We start from the raw sequence: 17,072 nt of genomic DNA, 5'->3' as shown, positions 1-17,072 counted from the left end.
AGGTAGTTACAAATTTGACATAGATTGTGGGTTGAAGGAAGCAGGTAGCAATTGTAGCATCTCACAGAGGTCCTTCCTTTATCTAGCTTTAGGGCAGCAGGGTCTCAGAAATTTTAGATGGAGGCCTTCCAGAAACATAAGGGAGATGCGACCGAGCAGATGAGTGGAAGCAAGACATGTGGGAAGAATAATCTAGGCAGAAGGATGCATGTGTCCTAAAGCTGCAGAGACCAACCTTTTCACCCAAGTATGAGAGAGCAGACCTCTCACTGTCACAGGATCCCAGAATGAGGGCATGGCAGGCACAAGGTCACTGCAGAAGTAAACAAAGCTCTCCTCATCCAGGGAAATCTTACAAGCATCTTAGCTCCAGGAGACTGTGCAGGGAGATGTGGGGCTCCAGATAGGATAAAGCCATTGTGGGCCATAGTTCTAGGGGAGTTTTGCCCAGGTAGAGTTTTTCTGCACACAGTAGAGGATGTGAATTCTGCCAGGCATTTCATGAGGTCGGTTGACACAACAGAGAGGAGCACTAGAGCTTCTCTCTCTCCTGGAAAAGAACGAGATCGTGTATGGATTCCAGGTATCTAACTGGCATTTCAGTGGGTTGTAAGCTTTGCTAGAAAAATATAAGATGGTTAGTAATGATTCATAAAATGTCCCTTGCAGAAAGCCATAGCTGGCTCACGACTTAATGTCATGGGACATTAAGTTTTGGCATGTATGGGAGTAACTTCAAGTAATCATCTGACCCCAAACAGAGTGAAGAAAACACAAGGCTTTTGACTTGTCTAGGAGAACCATAGTTGTCAGTTGTCTACTATTAGAGTAAGGGGAGGAAGATGGAGGCCTTCCCCTACCAGAGAGTAGGCTGGGCCCAGTGAGAGCTCATGAGGGACTGGCCTGTGGAAGAACGCTACCGTGTAATAATGCATGGGAACGGCAGGTTGAAGAAAAAGTCGCTACCCTAGGATAATAAGATTCACTGAGGGTTTAGAGGACTGGGGTGCAGAGGTGAGTCCTGAGAGTGCATCAGAATGTACCAAAAACTCTGAGGAACTTACCATAGCACAGCCACTAGGCACATGGCGGAGTTGCCCTGGGAGAACTGGCTCCCTGGAGGCTCCGTGCTGGAGGGAGGGGCTGGAACACTCTCGCTGCCAGAGAACCTGGGTAACTCCACTGCAAACTCTCTAGAACCTAGACACAAAACCCCTTTCTCTCTCGATGTACCTCCACTGCCCAGGGCCAGTTAGCATTAGAGAACTCTATTGTGGGTTGAGATTTATGCTTCCAAAGCAGGCAAGATGATGTTTGAAGTGGAAAGGTGTTAAAGTCAGAACTGGCAGAAGCTTCATACAAGAGGCCCCACAGGCAGAGCAAGTACTGGACACCCTAGCCTAGGTAGAAGGGTAATGGAGGTCCCCAGTTGACTTGTTAGGAAGGAAGTCCTCTGGTTTATTTTTATTGAGCTATGTATTTTAGACGTATATTTCTGATACACATTCTTGTATAGAAAATGTCTCAAATATTTTATCTCAGTGTATGGCTTGCGTTTTATTCTCTCACTCATAGTTTTGATGAGTACGTCTCTCCAGTTTAATAATCTACTCAGAAGCAGCACAAAGAATAGGTCAGGTATATGACTCCACCATAGACTTCTCCATATAATAGAGTGTATGTAGTATGTGTGTAGTTTTGCATAGTATTCATGTATATATATATATATATACACATATATATGTGTGTGTGTGTCTGATATATATATATATATATATATATATATATATATATATTAGGTGTGATGTATGTGTCTATGTCTGGTGTGTATATTGTGTATGTGTATAATGTGTATGTGTGTATAGTATATATGGTGTGTGTGTGAGTGTGTGAATGTATGGTGTCTATGTGTGTATAATGTATGTGTATGGTGTGTGTGTAGTATAGTGTATGTGAGTGTGTATATAATGTATGTGTATTGTTTGTATAGTATGTCTGTGTATGATGTGTGTGTATGCGTGTTTTTGTGTATATATGTGTGTACATGGTGTGTGTTTATGCGTGTGTCTTTAGTGTGTATATAAATGTGTATGTGTGTATATAGTGTATGTGTATATATGTGTCCACACATGCTCATTAATAGTCACAGTCACAATCACAGTGAATTTCTTTTAGGGTTAGGTGTTTGTGTCAGATGTCTTGCTTGTTTACCTGAAGTAGTCATGACTTCGATGCTTTGAGAGAATCCACAGTGGCCCAGTCTCTGGACTGTTCACAGGAAGCAAAGAGCTGCTAATGATTTCCTTTGTGCTTTATCTTAAAGGCATAACCAGTTCCTTGGGGCTGGGTGTGCAGTTCCCAAGAAAACACAAATCAGTAATGTAGACTGACATGTTTACCTGACCTACGACCCAAATCGTGAGGATTGTTTTGCAATTAGTAAAACTGAAGTTGCTTGTAGATAATTAACGTGAGCATCATTCTGGGCTATATTATCACTCCTGTTGTTCAAAATCCATTCTGGCTTCAGTCGGTAGCTCACAGTTCCTGACGCTCTGCCATGAGGGCGGTTCTGCACAGACTGTAGGTGAGTCCTTGCTGGTCAGCTGGTGTTCTCTTCCTAGAGACCTTATTCAGCTAGAACCTCATTGGATGCCCAGGCAAAGAGGAACTTTGAGTGACCAAGTAGTAAAACAATGTGCCTGTTTCCAGGAGAATCCCAAACAGACATGGTGAAGAGTGGTCCCTTGGGTTTCTTCATTTGTCTTTGTATATTGAGACAAGTTCTGCTGTATTACACAGGCTGACCCAAGCCGTAGTGTTACTTCAGAGTGACAATCTGGAAGTTGATGGGACCTGCTTTAACAGGTTCTTTTTTTCCCCCAAACTTACACAATGTCTAGAGCTAAACTGAGCAAGTATAAGATCATAACATGGGAGTCAGTGAGGTTCTCAGAACCACAAAACTAAATTAACTAAAAGTTAATGGATCACAGTCAGGAGCCCTAAGTGACAGAATCACTATTGTGAATTTTTTAAGGTCTCCCTCTCCTTCCCTCTCTTCTTATTTCTTGGTGTTTTAAACAAAAAGCATTATTGAAGATTATTGGCCTTTCCTAAAGGAAGGCTAGTGAGCCAGATTCGGATGGCACTGGAACCAGAAGGCAGGCCATGGAACTGAGAAATAGCAACTCTTGTGTTCTGTGCCGCAGCTGCCTCTGCAGATACTGTCTGACCCTTCAGGACAGCACTGGCTGCTGCTGCCCTGGATGTCCCAAGGAAAGCATTGGATGGAGGACATCCGCATATAAAATGTGATAGTGGAGTGGCTCTCAGTGACCTGGTCTCTGGCCAGGCCTTCTGAGATGCTAATGGACAGAGGTGTCCCCACCAGCTCCTGTTCTGAGAACATTACTGCCATATGTGGGTGGGACTTTTCATGTTTTCTATGGAGCCTGAGTACTGACCCACCTCCAAAGTGACCTGTGCAGTGTACTGGAGTCAGAGAGAGGTGATGCTATTACTCTGAAAGCTGCCAGAATTGTGTTAACAGAGAATGCAGGTTGTACCCTTACAGGCCTTACCAAGGGACCAGGTGAATGGGAACTGTGACTAAAAGTCAGAACATTTCTATCTCTTTCCCTCCCCCTTCCCCTCCCCTTCCCCCTCTGCCCCTCCCTTTTCTTCCCTCTCTGTCTCTCTCTCTCTCTCGCTCCATGATACACAAATGCAAGCACACACACACACACACACACACCACAGATCTTGAGAGAAAACAAACGGAAGGCAGAAAGGTTGGCTGAAAAGAAACTGGATTAGTAAGTCCTGTGCCTGGAGCTACTTGGCAGCATGAGTCGATCTGGTGGACGGTTTTATACTTGAGGGCTGTCATCTGATTGAGACACTTCTAATAAGACCAGAGTGGAAGTCCTGGTGGCTGCCCTGGCCATCTCTAACCCCAACAGAAGGGAGACAGTGAGTGCCATAACAGGTTTGGTGAACGGGCGCATAGGAGGGGAGGAAGGAACCAGAATCCGAGAGTACCACCAGGCAGTCATGATCAAGGTCAAGTGATGTTGAGCTGAGCCGATTGTCTATCCTCTGTACCATGGGAGGGGGAGGTCTGGAGAGTGGGGCAAGTGCAGGATTCACATGGAAAGCATATACCCAGGCCACAACACCGTCCACCTTGAGGCCTGTGGGAGTGGCTAGCAACACCAGGAAGGGTCCCGTCCATCATGGTTCTAGCGCTGTCCTGAAGCCTCCTTACATTGATTCAGTCACCAGTCTGGAAGCAGTGAGGAGTCTCTGGCATCCCTGGAGCATTTAAGGCAGACAATTTGGGCCAAATCCCATGTTGTGGGATACCTCCTGGGAGGACCCAGTGGACAACAAAGGAGTAGGGGTACCAAATATGATCTCAAAAGGGGTCAGGTTAAAATGGCAGGGACTGTTCTGGGCTCAGAACAGGAACAAGGGGAGGGGCACCACCCAGCCTGAGCCAGTCTCCAAGGTCAATTTAGTTAAGGTCTCTGATAAGGTTTTGTTTATTTTTCTCTACCTGCCCTGAGCTCTGGGGACAGTATGCCCAATACTGCTTCCAGTTAGTCCCCAATATCTCTGTCAATCCATGACTTACCTCAAGAGACAAAAGCAGGACCATTGTCTGATCCAATTGCCTTGGGCACTCCGAAACCTGGGAAAATTTCCTCTAATCATGGCAGCTGTTTCATGCTTGGTAGGGAAAGTCTCAACCCATCCAGAGAAAGTCTCTACAAACACTAGAAGGTATTTGTAAATTGTATAAGATGCTTTTATAAAATCTTTCAGTATACTCTAGGCTGTTCTCTTCTAAGTCTTTTGCCCTGTTCACTCTTTGCTGCATAAGCATTCACTTGCTGGCATACCTCTCTCTGGCCCAAAGCCTGAGTCATAAATATATACTTTAGGTCCCTTAACTGCCTGAAGAAGCTTTTTATCCCCTAAATGAGTCCATCAGTGTACTTGGCCTTATAAGGTTTTTTTTGTTTTTGTTTTTGTTTTTGTTTGTTTTTGCTTACTCCTGGGGAGTGTAGTTATCTCTTCTGTGTGCACCTTCTCTTGGTAATAGTTGGTAGGGTGGCTTCAGGATACTTTGTTTTTGTTTATTGTTGTGTGGCAGGTTCCAACTATACAGTTAGATTGGCTTTGAATCTTCCTCTCTGAGGTATCTTACTCTTTTTTAACATATAATCCACACATTACATTATTCATTTACGTGTACACTTAAATGCTCTTCGGTGTATTCTCTGTTGTGTAATAGCACAGATTTTTAATACTTCATTACTCCCAGAGAAATGCCATGCCCCTCCCTTAGAAGTCACCTTCCATCCTCTCAAACTAGTAATGCCACCCCCTTCACAGCACCAAGGTATATCAGTGCCAGTTCAATATGTTTGGCCCTCATAGTCTCATGTGTTTGGATGCTTGGCCCATGGGGAGTGGGCCTTGTTGGAATAGGTGTGACCTTGTTAGAGGATGTGTGCTACTCAAGCTATGCCCAGTGTGGTGCGGTCTCCTGCTGCTGTCTGCAGATCTAGATGTAGAACTCTCAGCTCCATCTCCAGCACCATGCCTGCTTACACCCTGCCATGCTTCCTGCCACGATGATAATGGAATGAACTGCTGAACTATAATCCAACCCCAATTAAATGTTACTGTAGTCATGCTGTGTCTTCACAGCAATGGAAACCCTAACTAAGGCCATCTCTAACTTACTCCCAGGCTCTATGGAGCTGTTTATTCTGCATGTTTCACAGCCATGAGCCCAGACAGGCCATGTGGCCTTTTACTTAAGGTAAGCCTTTAGGAGTCATCCAGTTTGTAAAGGAATTCTTTGAATTTTCTTGCTATCTAGAAGTGGTTGGCAGACAGTGTGAACTGTCAGGGGCAGTGCCTGGGGCTCGGACTTCTCTGCTGTCTGTCAGTGTTTGCCAGGCTTCCTTATCACCCTCAGGGCTGAGAAGCTGCAGTTTGAGCTCTTGTTTCTCTCATGGCAGATAATGGGGAGCATCCCTTCATGCGCTTACCTTCCTGATGGTGTGTGTGTGTCTCAGGTAAAACGTTTGATCAGATACTTTCTAAAGATGGGCTATTTGTCTTGCTCTTGGTGGGTTGTCAGGATTCTATGCGTATTTGAAACATTTCCCTCATGAGACACACTGAGACTTCCCTCTGTTGTGTGGGTCCTTGGCTCATGGCCCTGGTGCTGACCCTGACTCATGTCCGCTGATGCACAGGAATCTTTCCCTCTGATCTCCTGTGATCCACCTAGAAGCTCTTGTAGGCAAGAAGCTCTTGTGGCTTCTGCTGTGAGTGTCTCAGAAGGCCTGGTCTGACACAAGGTCGGTCACCAAGATTCGCTCCCCTGTCATATTGCGGGAGTTGTATAACTTTGGCTCTGTTGTATAATGTTTAGATCTGTGCTTCATTTTGAGTTCTTCTTGACTTTGATATGATCAAAGATCTCTAAGACCCCGAATCTTCAGTCGTGGATGTTTGAAAGCAATGACCCAGGAAAGGATGCATAGGATGGATTGACTGAGTTGTTTCTAAGTGTGAGCTACATTTTCTGGAGTCTGTCTTTTTCTTCTGTATCCTCCCTGTCTTCTATTAAGTTTTTGTTGGCTGTCTTCACTTGGCATGGCCAGGCATTAAATTGACTCTTGTTTCCAGCAGACCTGAAGCCCTGCTTGCACCTAGTGCTAAGGACTTACTTCTGCAGAACTTATAAGCTGTTTAAAAGCTGTATCCCTCCCAAGCAGAACAATCCACTTTTCTCTGAGTTGTGTTTTAGGAGTGAGCAACTTATTTTATGTAATAATTATTAAACAATACTAGGGGAAACCCCTAGCCCATTGCATTGCTGTTTGCTCCCAGCCCTGGTATCTTAATTCTTGTCAGAGGCAGTGATGCTACAAATCCACAGAGGTAGACTCCTCAAAAGATACATTTGTCTTTGCATTCATACCTAGCTCTGATCTGGATGCTGAGCCCAGGCTTGGTAAAAGGTTTTATCTGATGTTGATTTCTAAAATCTGTAAGAACTGAAGGCTGACTCAGACACCTGTATTCACCCCTGTTCTGAGCTGTACCTAGGTGTGAAAAGCTGCATAGATTTTGTCTTGGGTGGTAGGGGAGGTGTGCCAAGGTCAAACTCAGGCCAGAGCCTTGTGTGTGTGAGACAAATTCTCTACCACTGAGCTACATCCTCAGCCCTCACCCATGTTCCTGTGCTCAAAGATGCTTCTGGCCTTGTTGTTGGGGCAGCAAAGGGAGCAGCAGAACCCAAGTCACTTTCCAGTGCCGCTCGCTGCTGACCGGCATCTGCTCCTGCTTCTCCAGTTCCCGTCTTCTCCAGTACACATCTACTTGGTGCTGGCCACCTTCAGTGGCCATACCTGTGCTGGGCCCGGTGTCCAGCCTTGCCTCATAGCACCTTGCAGTTTTATTCTTTATTTTATTTTTCAGTTCTAGTTAGGATTCTTTTTTTCCTTTTATTGAAAACAGATCTTTTTCCACACAATATATTCTGCTTCCGGTTTCTGCTCCCTCTACTCCTCCAAGTTCCTCCTCATCTCCCCTCTTATTCTGAGCCACTCTGTTCTGTCTCTCATTAGAGAAAAACAGGCTTCTAAAGATAAGAACATCATCATCATCATCACCATCATCACCAAACAAATCTAATTCATTAGAGTTGATCAATTTTTATGGTGCCTAAAAAAAAACATGTATCAAAGCTAGTCATTTTAAACAGGCTTGCCTCACCTACAAGTCTATTTGGTTCTCCAGACGGGAACCTTATTTATTAACTTCTGTACCCCACATGTAGCACTGTGCCTCACAGGTGAGAGAGTCTCCACAAATAGAATTATTAAGAGGAGCCATGCCCAATGGCAAAGGGCTGCTAAGTACTAAGTAGCTGAGGCAGGAGGATCACAGATTGGAAGCCTGCCTGGGCTACAAAATGGACACAAGGCTAGTCTATGCAACTTAGTGACAACTGGCTTCAAAGTGAAAAGGGAAGAGAGACAGGCGCGGATCTTGCTGTAGAGTCCTTGCCGAATATAAGTGAAGATGTAAGTTCAATCCCCACTACCACAAACAATAAGAATAGTAAGGGTACCGCCGTGCCGTCATGCAAACTCCTGTTCTTCATCTCCTAGGAAATGTCTTAGAGTGTCTGTGAAGTTTTATCTATACATTGAAACTTTCAGGGACTTGATTTGTGATACCTGGAAGTTGTAGAACCCATTAGATTATTTTTACATCATGTGTCATATGAGGAAAATGAGTATCTGTAATAGCTACGCACATGCATCCCAAAATATGAAGAGGAGCGTGGGAAGCTCCGATTTTTCTATCCCACAGCCTAAGCACTCTGGGGGCCCTGGATGTGGTTTCCTTGTTAAATGCAGTGAAAGACGGTGAGAGCTAATCTCTCACTCTTTTTTACTTTCAGATCCTGCTTTACGTGTTTTCAAGGACAGCACTCCACAATATCCTTGTTCCAAGTGCTGAGCTGACGAGTCTAACGTATCCTTTTCTTCATTTGTCTAGAATGTTTCAGACATTTAGAAAATGGTTCTGGTCGGAGAGATTCTGGCTTCCTCCGACAATCAAGTGGTCAGACCTGGAAGATCATGAAGGGCTTGTCTTCGTGAAAGCATCCCACTTGTACATCACAATTCCATATGCCCTTCTCCTAATGGTCATCAGATACTTCTTTGAAAAGTAGGTGGTACTTACGTGTTTCCCTTCCCATCCCCCCTTTTGCTGACCCTACCATGGTAAAGTCCAAGACCTTGTCCTTAAGGAGTCCTTTGTTCAGAGTGCATGTGAAACATTATTTGCAGGCTGGAGAAGAAGAATTAGAGGTGTGAATATCATTGCGTGCTTTACTCTTACAGTAAAAATCAAGCAAGACCGAGACAAGCTGAGCTCAGGGAGACAGCCATGATGTGGGCATGCGCGGATTACCACAGCGAATTGCATTGATTTGTACAATTAACACTGCTAATAGCGAACTGTGACAGTGCTAGATAAAAACTATTTCTTGAAGATGAGCTGTCATTCTAGAATGCCTGGAAAACACCAGAAATGTCTCATTAAGGAGCAAACCAACTACCCCTGTGCAACATAGCTTATTTTTAAGTTGTATAGTTGTCCTATCTTCCCAAGCATAAGGAAACCAGGAAACAATGTTCATTTACTTTCTCAAAAAATTATAAATCTTTCTCTTGATTTAATTCATATAGATATTTCTATATACTATATTTCTATAAACTGTATGTCTATTCAGCCCCGGAATAAAACTGTCTTAGTGTTCTGACAACAGGAAGCAAAGGCTCACGTGTAGTTTCTGTAGCAGCCTCTGCTGTGAGCACATTAGTTCGTTTGAAGCAGAAAAAGCATGTTTGAATGGCAAGAGCTGGAGAGACTTAGGACAGACCAGATACAGATCAAGTAGTCCAGGATCAAATGCAGCACAGACCACAAGTTTATAACCATTGCAGGAGGTCTCACCTGGAGAGTCTGTGTGACCAGTTCTATTTCATGGGCTCACCAAAAAACAGCAGCTTAACTTGGGTCAAAAACGGACTGCTGCTATCATGAGGAAGAGACCCCTGGTCTGCCCCTAAACTGTGGCTCACTGCACTTGAGAAGCCCTTCCCTCTAAAAATAATTATTTTTATCAATGTGTACCTATTTATGATGCCTTTTCCCTTCCCTTAGAAGTATTATTTTTATTTATGTGTACATACTTACGATACATGAATCTTAGTGTCTGCAGAAGCTAGAAGGTGGCATTGGACCCCCATGGAGATGGAATTATAGACACTTGTGACCTGCACTAAGTAGATGCTGGGGACTGAATTCAGGTTCTATGGCAGAGCCACAACGCTCTTAACCTTAAATTCATCACTCTAGCTCCTGTCCTTCCTTTTTAGCAGTTATACTTTTTACATATGTAGTTTGATTTTCCAAATAATTTATTAAAAAAATAAAATTTGCCCCTGCACATTCAAATTAACAAATGACATTTTATTGCTTGAACTAGTCTCTATTTTTGATCTTTACTCATGACCATTGAATTTGGCATCTGGGTCCTTTATTTATTTCCATTCCAGATGTCCTGTTTTTTCAGTGGGCAGCTGTTGTTTCCAGCATCTGGCCAGCCAGCCAGGCAGAGCATCCTTTTGGTTGCCAGAGCATCACAGACCAAGTCCCTATGCTTATGTCTCACCTGGCTAACAACAGTGAGGAAGAAATCTCCTCTTTAATCCTTAGGGTCATTCTTGCTTCCTCGGGCGATTACATGTAGTCATTATCTTCTTACTTCTTATCAAGTTAATTCCCAACAACACATCCTGAGTTCTTTCTATTCTCTCTCTTATTTATTTTTATGTGTATGTAAGTTTTGCCTGCAGGTATGTCTGTATGCCACATGTGTTCAGTGCTTGAAAAAGTCAGAAGAGGGTGTTTGATTCCCCAGTATTGAAGTTACAGATGGTTAAGGGCCACCATGTGGGTGCTGGGATTTGAACATGGGTCCTCTGCAAGAGCAGCCAGTGCTCTTACCCACCGAGCCATCTCTCCAGCTCAGTTCTTTCGAGTCTGTGATGCTACAGAAGCATATTTGTTTGAGAGAGATAGAAACATGGCAGAGATATCATACTTGTATCTCAATATGGCAGAGATATCATACTTCATAAATTAAGATAAAGTTTATATTTTGGGGGATTCTATATTATTTGTTATAAATTAAATTAAACCACGTACACATTAAATGACGTATTTTCTCTTTGTTACTAAAGCATCTGTAAGTACAGTTTAGATGGTACAAAAACCATGAGTAGTCTGCAGGTGAGAAAACAGGAGTGCTCAGTGGTACTCAAACACACATGCCATCACATCAGGTTCAAGGGGGTTGACTTGAGGGAGAGTCTGTCTGTCTGTCTGTCTGACTGTTTGTTTGTTTGTTTGTTCTGGTTATACAGACTTTTTTAAATCTCACAGTACAATGCCTCTGATAGTGGAAGAGAGTAAGCAACTATCTCTTGGGAATCAAGAGATAGTTTAGAAAGTTTACTATAAATGTGAACCTTCTGGATTGCCTTCACAGACCTTATACATTTGACACTGTCAGACTGTTTATGTGTGTATTCATTTATTTAGGTTAAGACTAGTAGTTTCTCGATGGCTTACCTTCTCTAAGTTCTTTAATGTCTTTGAAATATGGTTTCAAAGAGGCCTACTCAAAGTTCAGTACATGAGGACTAGACAGTCCATGGGGGGGACAGAATGCAGCCCCTGAAGCCCAGGACATGGAGTACAAGATTCTCCCACAGAGGACAGAGTGTGGCCCCAGACAGAGGCAGAAGGTGCAAAGCCAGGTCACTTCTTTCATGCCTTTGTTCCCAGAGGAGGTCCCCGCTTCTCCCCTTTCTCACCATCTCATAGAGTCCTGAGAAACCAATCTCCAGCAGTTTTCAGGAGTGGAGAAAGGTGTATCCACTGTTAACTCATTAGAACAGATCAAAATGGCCTCGCACAAACTGTACATTAGAGCTGAAAGTTTGATGAAGGTGTCCTTTCTCTATCCAAGTGACTTTGGGACCCTTAGGCTGTGTGTGCCTGCATTGTTGGTTGCATAACTGATATGACACCAAGACTTAATTCCCCTCCTTTCTTGAAAACAATCAGCAGAAGAATGTCTGTCTGCTTTCTGCACTCTGTTCATCTGGTGCAAGCTACTTTCCTTTGATATGTCTCTGAATGCCGTGGCCTTTCTCCAATAGAATTTTGTCTGGAAGTTGGAATACGTTTTCTTTTTAGTCACATTACTTTATGAAACTTTTAGTTTCTGTATTTAAAAAATGAAATAAAGGGATTATCACTGGATCATTCATAACCAAGATTCTAGATTTTAATTAAACAGAAACTTTTTTGAAGTACCAGAATGGACGAAACTTGGCAGAAGTTACAGTCTTTGTCAGAACTGGAGAAAGGATTTATTTACTCATTTATCCATCCATTCGTTCATTTATTCCTCCTCCTTTTGGGGTTGTTTTTATTTGTTGGGGATGCTCTTGAGACTGGGTCTCTTGTAGCGCAGGCTGGCCAAAATGTCCATTTAGCTGAAGACGATCTTAAAGTTATGAGCCTTTCTACTTCTGTCTCCCAAGGGCTGATATTAGAGGCATGCTAGGTAAGTGCTCTGCTGAGATACACTGAACTCTTTGTGTGTATGTCTGTGTGTTTGTGTGTGTGCACATGTATGTGCAAATATGTGCACTTACCTGTAGAGGCCTGAGGCTGATGTCAGTCTAAATTGATTTCTACTTTATTAAGGCAGCGTCTCTCAATGGAACCCAGAACTTGAATATATCTCTCTAGCTTGCTTTGGGTATGGCCTGTGAGCATGTCTGGGATATTTCTGGATAGTTGATTGATGTTAGAAGACCCACTGTGGACAGCAACTGACCTGTAAGCTTAAAAAAAACCCTTTCCTCCTCAGAGTTGATCCTGCTCTTGTTACTCAGCCTTCTGAGCTCTGGAGTCACAGGCAGGGGTCACAGGCTCCCTCGGCATTTCCTTGGGTTCTGGGGATCCAGACTCTGGTCCTCACCCTTGACATGGCACAGGCTTTGTCCAATGAGTCACCTCCTTGGGCCCTCATTTGGATATTGTTTTCATTAGTTACCCTTTGAGGTAGGGTCTCTGTTGTCCAGTTGGGCCTTGAACACACAGCTCCAGTGGTCCACCCTTTCAGCCTTCCAAGTAGTTGAGACCGCAGCTTGGACCACATACCTAGTGTCACATACTTGTATTTTTAAAACTCAGTTTTATGAAGTTTTAATTTCATGTCATTCATTAAAAATGGATGCAAATAGTCACACCACCATCACCATGATTGTGATATGAATGTCTGTCGACTTGGACAATTCCATTTATCCTTTTCTATTTATCACCCTTATTAATCCATTTGCTTTTTATCATTTTAACTTCATACTTTTTTAGAATCATTCATAACCGAAATTATACATTGTAGTACTGTGTGTATGTGTTTTATTTAACAAATGTTTGAGATTTTTTCACATATGATGCATATGTATTAATGTTTTTCTGTTACTACTGACTAATCTTCCCATATATTTATACACCATACAAATATATTTTAACTATTCAATGGACACCTGTGCTATTTACATTGTAAGTCCATTGTGAGTAAAAACACTGTGAGCCTCTGAGTGCGGGAGCATGGCTGGACACGTGCTTTCGTTTTTCTTGGGAAAGATCTAAAATGTTTGCTTTTAAATGGCACTGTGTGCCTATGCCACAGGCTGTCACTCATCAAGAGGAGGGAACAGCCTTGAGAGCATGTGCTATGACATTGTACTCAGTGAGATAAGATGATATGAGTAACTATATATCATCTATATGAATAATTATTTATTACCAATTTAACTTATAAATATCCAGAAAAGCTTAAGATATAAAGATGGATAATAGATTAATAATTTCTGGGGCCAGTTTGAAGAGAAATAGAAAGCCACTGAGTTATATATTTTAAAAAGTGACATATTTTAAAATAATCTATTTTATATGTCTAAAAATCCATAATTATTTTTAAAGACAAAAGTCAAATGGATAAACCACAGACTAGGAGAAAATGTGTGTATACTATGTGTCTTGAAGAATTAAAATTCAGATTATAAGACAAACTGTATAACTCAATAGTAAATAAATAAGTAGATTGTTTTTAAAACAAGCAAAAAAGTTGAGTCAAAGAAAATATACAAAGAAAAAGTAAGCACATGAAAAGCTAATCAATATCATCAATCATTGGGCTGATGCAAATTAAAAGCCACAGAGGGAAAGGCTGAGAGACAGGTCACTGAGTGCAGTGGTTATGCTTTGTATGAGGACCTGAGTTCAATCATAGAAATGCCACACATGATGGTATAATTACACATGCTTGTAGTCCCAGAGCGAGGGAGGCATAGACTGGCGGATCCTTGGGGCCTGTGGCAGATGATGTGCCATAGTCAGAGAACCAGGCCAAGAGAGAACCTGTCTCAAAAAACTGGCTGGGTGGCTCCTGAGGAGCCACATCTGAGATGCTTCTCTGACTTTGACAGTCATGTGCATGCACCCTCAGACACACTTGGGCACCCACATGAACACACACACACACACACACACACACACACACATACACGCACACACATGCCCTCCCAACCCCACAGTGCATTCAGGAGGTTAACAAAAACATCGTAAATAAGGACCTATGAAATTTTTTTCTGTGTAAAAAGACTAGCAGGAATATTCGGAGTCAATATTTTTACAAGTAGACAAAGATTCATGACAACACAGGGCGTGTTGTCTAAGAAAAACAGTAAGATCCTGGAACGAGCATTGAGGCTTGCTTATCTTTAGCTGCCCCTATCTGTCTCTGTAATACCCCTGAGCAGCTAAGGGCTGCTCCTTCTCACCTCTCCATGGTTCCGATACATTCTGTGAACAGAAAGCGAGGTGGTCCTGCTGCCTGGCTGCCAGTGGGTGCTGGATCCCAGCACATGCGCAGCGCCCCCAGCAGACTGGGAGGCCTGTTGGCTCCAGGCATTGAAGGAAGCTGCGTAGCAACCTGACATGCTGAAGACGTTGGTCCCCATACATGACCGAGTTCAGGATGTACAGTTCAGGTTTTCAGAGTGACCTAACTCACAGATGGGCAAACGGGACAAGAGAACTGAGGAGGGAGGCGATCTGAGGTCTGTCGTCACCATCAACAGGCGACAAGACCTAAGCAGACATCTTAGAAGTAGGGAATTGTGGTACACGCGCAGAACACAGTGGCCCTGGGAAAGCAAGGATGCTGGATTTACTGGACGCTTAAAGCGTTTTCAGAGAATTAGAAACACGATGCTCAGGAACTAAAAGAAAGCAGCAGAGCAAGGACTCAGCAAATCACCATCGCAATAACATAATGGAAATCATAAATCAAGGCAGAGGGCCAGAGAGAAGCTGTAAAATTACAAAAGGTATGACAGAAGTGAAAAATACGATTGTAAAGGGTTTTGATAAGTTATGCTACTCACAGGTATCAAAAACCCACCAATTTATTGTGACTACATTTTCATTTGTAAAACTTGTTTATACTCTGTTTAAGTTTCATAAAGTAATAATAGATCTGTGTTGATTTGAGCATAATATATAAAGACATGATTTCTATGATAATAAAAGGGGAGAAAGAATGGAGGTCTTTTATTCTATTGAAAGAAATTTGCTATGATTTTGAACCTAGATGTTATAAATTAAGATGTATTTTAATTCCAGAAGGCTGAGCGTAAGTAGGCAGGAGGTTAGAATGAAATGGGTTTAAGCTTTATCGGCCATCAGACTGAGCAAGCATCACTGGGACTCTATCCGACAGCGACGTCTTCTCTTCTCATGCCCAGAGGGCACTCCCTGTGCCACACCAAGTGCCAGACCAAAGCACAAGTCTCAGTGAGTGTGAGGGGATGGCAACCGTGCACATGAAGAGAGGGCAGAAACCCGGAAATTAGCGGATAAATGAAAATTGTATCAACACACTTCTAAATAACCAGAGAAGCAATCTCTCAGTAAACCAGAAATATCTGTAATGGAATAAAAAAATAGCACACTATACTAGAACCTTCTGGAATGTGGAAGTAGCAGGGCTGGGAGGAGTCCTCAGCTTCAAACTCCTCTATGTAAAAATGAAGAAAGCTCAGATTAAGAATATATTCCACCTTAAGAAACCAGGAAAATAAGGTGAAAGTCCGCTTAGAGCAGAAGTTAGGAATACTAACATTTCTGGCAGGAAATGGGTAGACAGCCAGTGCAATCTCTGATGCCAGCAAAGTCAAGCCCCTGGAGGATCTGGGGTAACTGGAAACTTGACACATTATAGACAGGAGTGAAGAATGAAGAATGAAGCTACTTTGGAAAGCAACTTGTTTGTTTCATAAGAAGCTGTGAACACTTAATTTAACCCTTGGGTTTTTTTTAAAGTGAAATTCTAAATATAATATTTCATCCTAATTCCCAAATCTTGTAATAAATGTATTTGGACTCAAAATGTAATAAATTCCAAATTGTGTAGTATAACATGTATTCTTAAAATTATTGGATGTGTGTGGGTCTGGAAATTTTCTCTCCTTGGACTTAGATTTGTGGTGTTATTATTTTGTTTGTCTGCCTTTTGAGACACTGAAGCTACCCTGGAACTCACTGTGTATCCCAGGCTGGCCTCAGATTCAATGTATTCTTTCTCCTTCACCCTCCCCCCAAGTGTTAGGTTATAGTCATTTGCCACGATGCCCTGCTGTCTCCTTGGAAGTTTTGGCGGGCAGAAACTAGCTGTAGGTAGCTCCGTTGGCAATGTGTATTAGTCACATTTCCATTGCTGCAACAAAATACCCCCAAGCAATTAATCTATAAAGCAAACATAGCTTTCAGTCCAAGGTTGAGTGGCCTTAGTGCTTTGGCTCTGGTGAGATGTCTCAGTATAGAGGGAGCACGTGGTGGAACAGAAAGGAAAATGGAGAGAAGACTCTGAGGTTCTATGATTCCCTTGGAAGACAGTCGTCCAATAAGTCTTCAGGACTTCCCACTAGAACCGTCTCTGGCTGGCTTACCACAGCTCCTAACAGCACAGACCCTGTGCACTGAGCTGTTCAATGTGGCCCACTGGGCATACTCAGCATCCTAGCTAGAACAATAAAGCAAACACCCAAGCTTTCCTTGAACATCTAAAGGTACAGCCTGGGTTTCCTGGTATGGTCATGGACTTCTTACTTCTCAAACCTTCTTCTCCTATTTTGTAGGTTTGTTGCTACGCCTCTAGCAAATGCATTTGGTATTCATAAGACACAGCATAAAATCAAACCTAATGCCATCTTAGAGAACTTTTTCAAGCATTCCACAAGCAAACCATCACATGTAAGTAACAATTCAATTCTTTGCTTGTAGTCTTAAGGACCCCCTTTCTTAATGGTTTAGAC

The 17,072-nt window shown here is 42.7% G+C and overlaps 1 protein-coding gene across 1 annotated transcript in view; it reads left to right on the top strand.

Moving 5' to 3' along the window:
* The window catches only part of Cers3 (ceramide synthase 3), an 81,994-nt gene that overhangs the window by 15,495 nt on the left and 49,427 nt on the right, over nucleotides 1-17,072 (top strand). Inside the window, exons 2-3 of the mRNA XM_052178453.1 lie at nucleotides 8,599-8,772; nucleotides 16,896-17,010. Coding sequence (XP_052034413.1) covers nucleotides 8,599-8,772; nucleotides 16,896-17,010 — 289 coding nt within the window. The remainder of the gene's footprint in view (nucleotides 1-8,598; nucleotides 8,773-16,895; nucleotides 17,011-17,072) is intronic.

The sequence above is a fragment of the Apodemus sylvaticus genome, chromosome 1, assembly GCF_947179515.1.
Source record: "Apodemus sylvaticus chromosome 1, mApoSyl1.1, whole genome shotgun sequence".
In the NCBI taxonomy this organism is placed as follows: Eukaryota; Metazoa; Chordata; class Mammalia; order Rodentia; family Muridae; genus Apodemus; species Apodemus sylvaticus.
The sequence above is the reverse complement of the archived record's forward strand: the minus strand, read 5'-3'. Positions and strand labels throughout refer to the sequence as shown.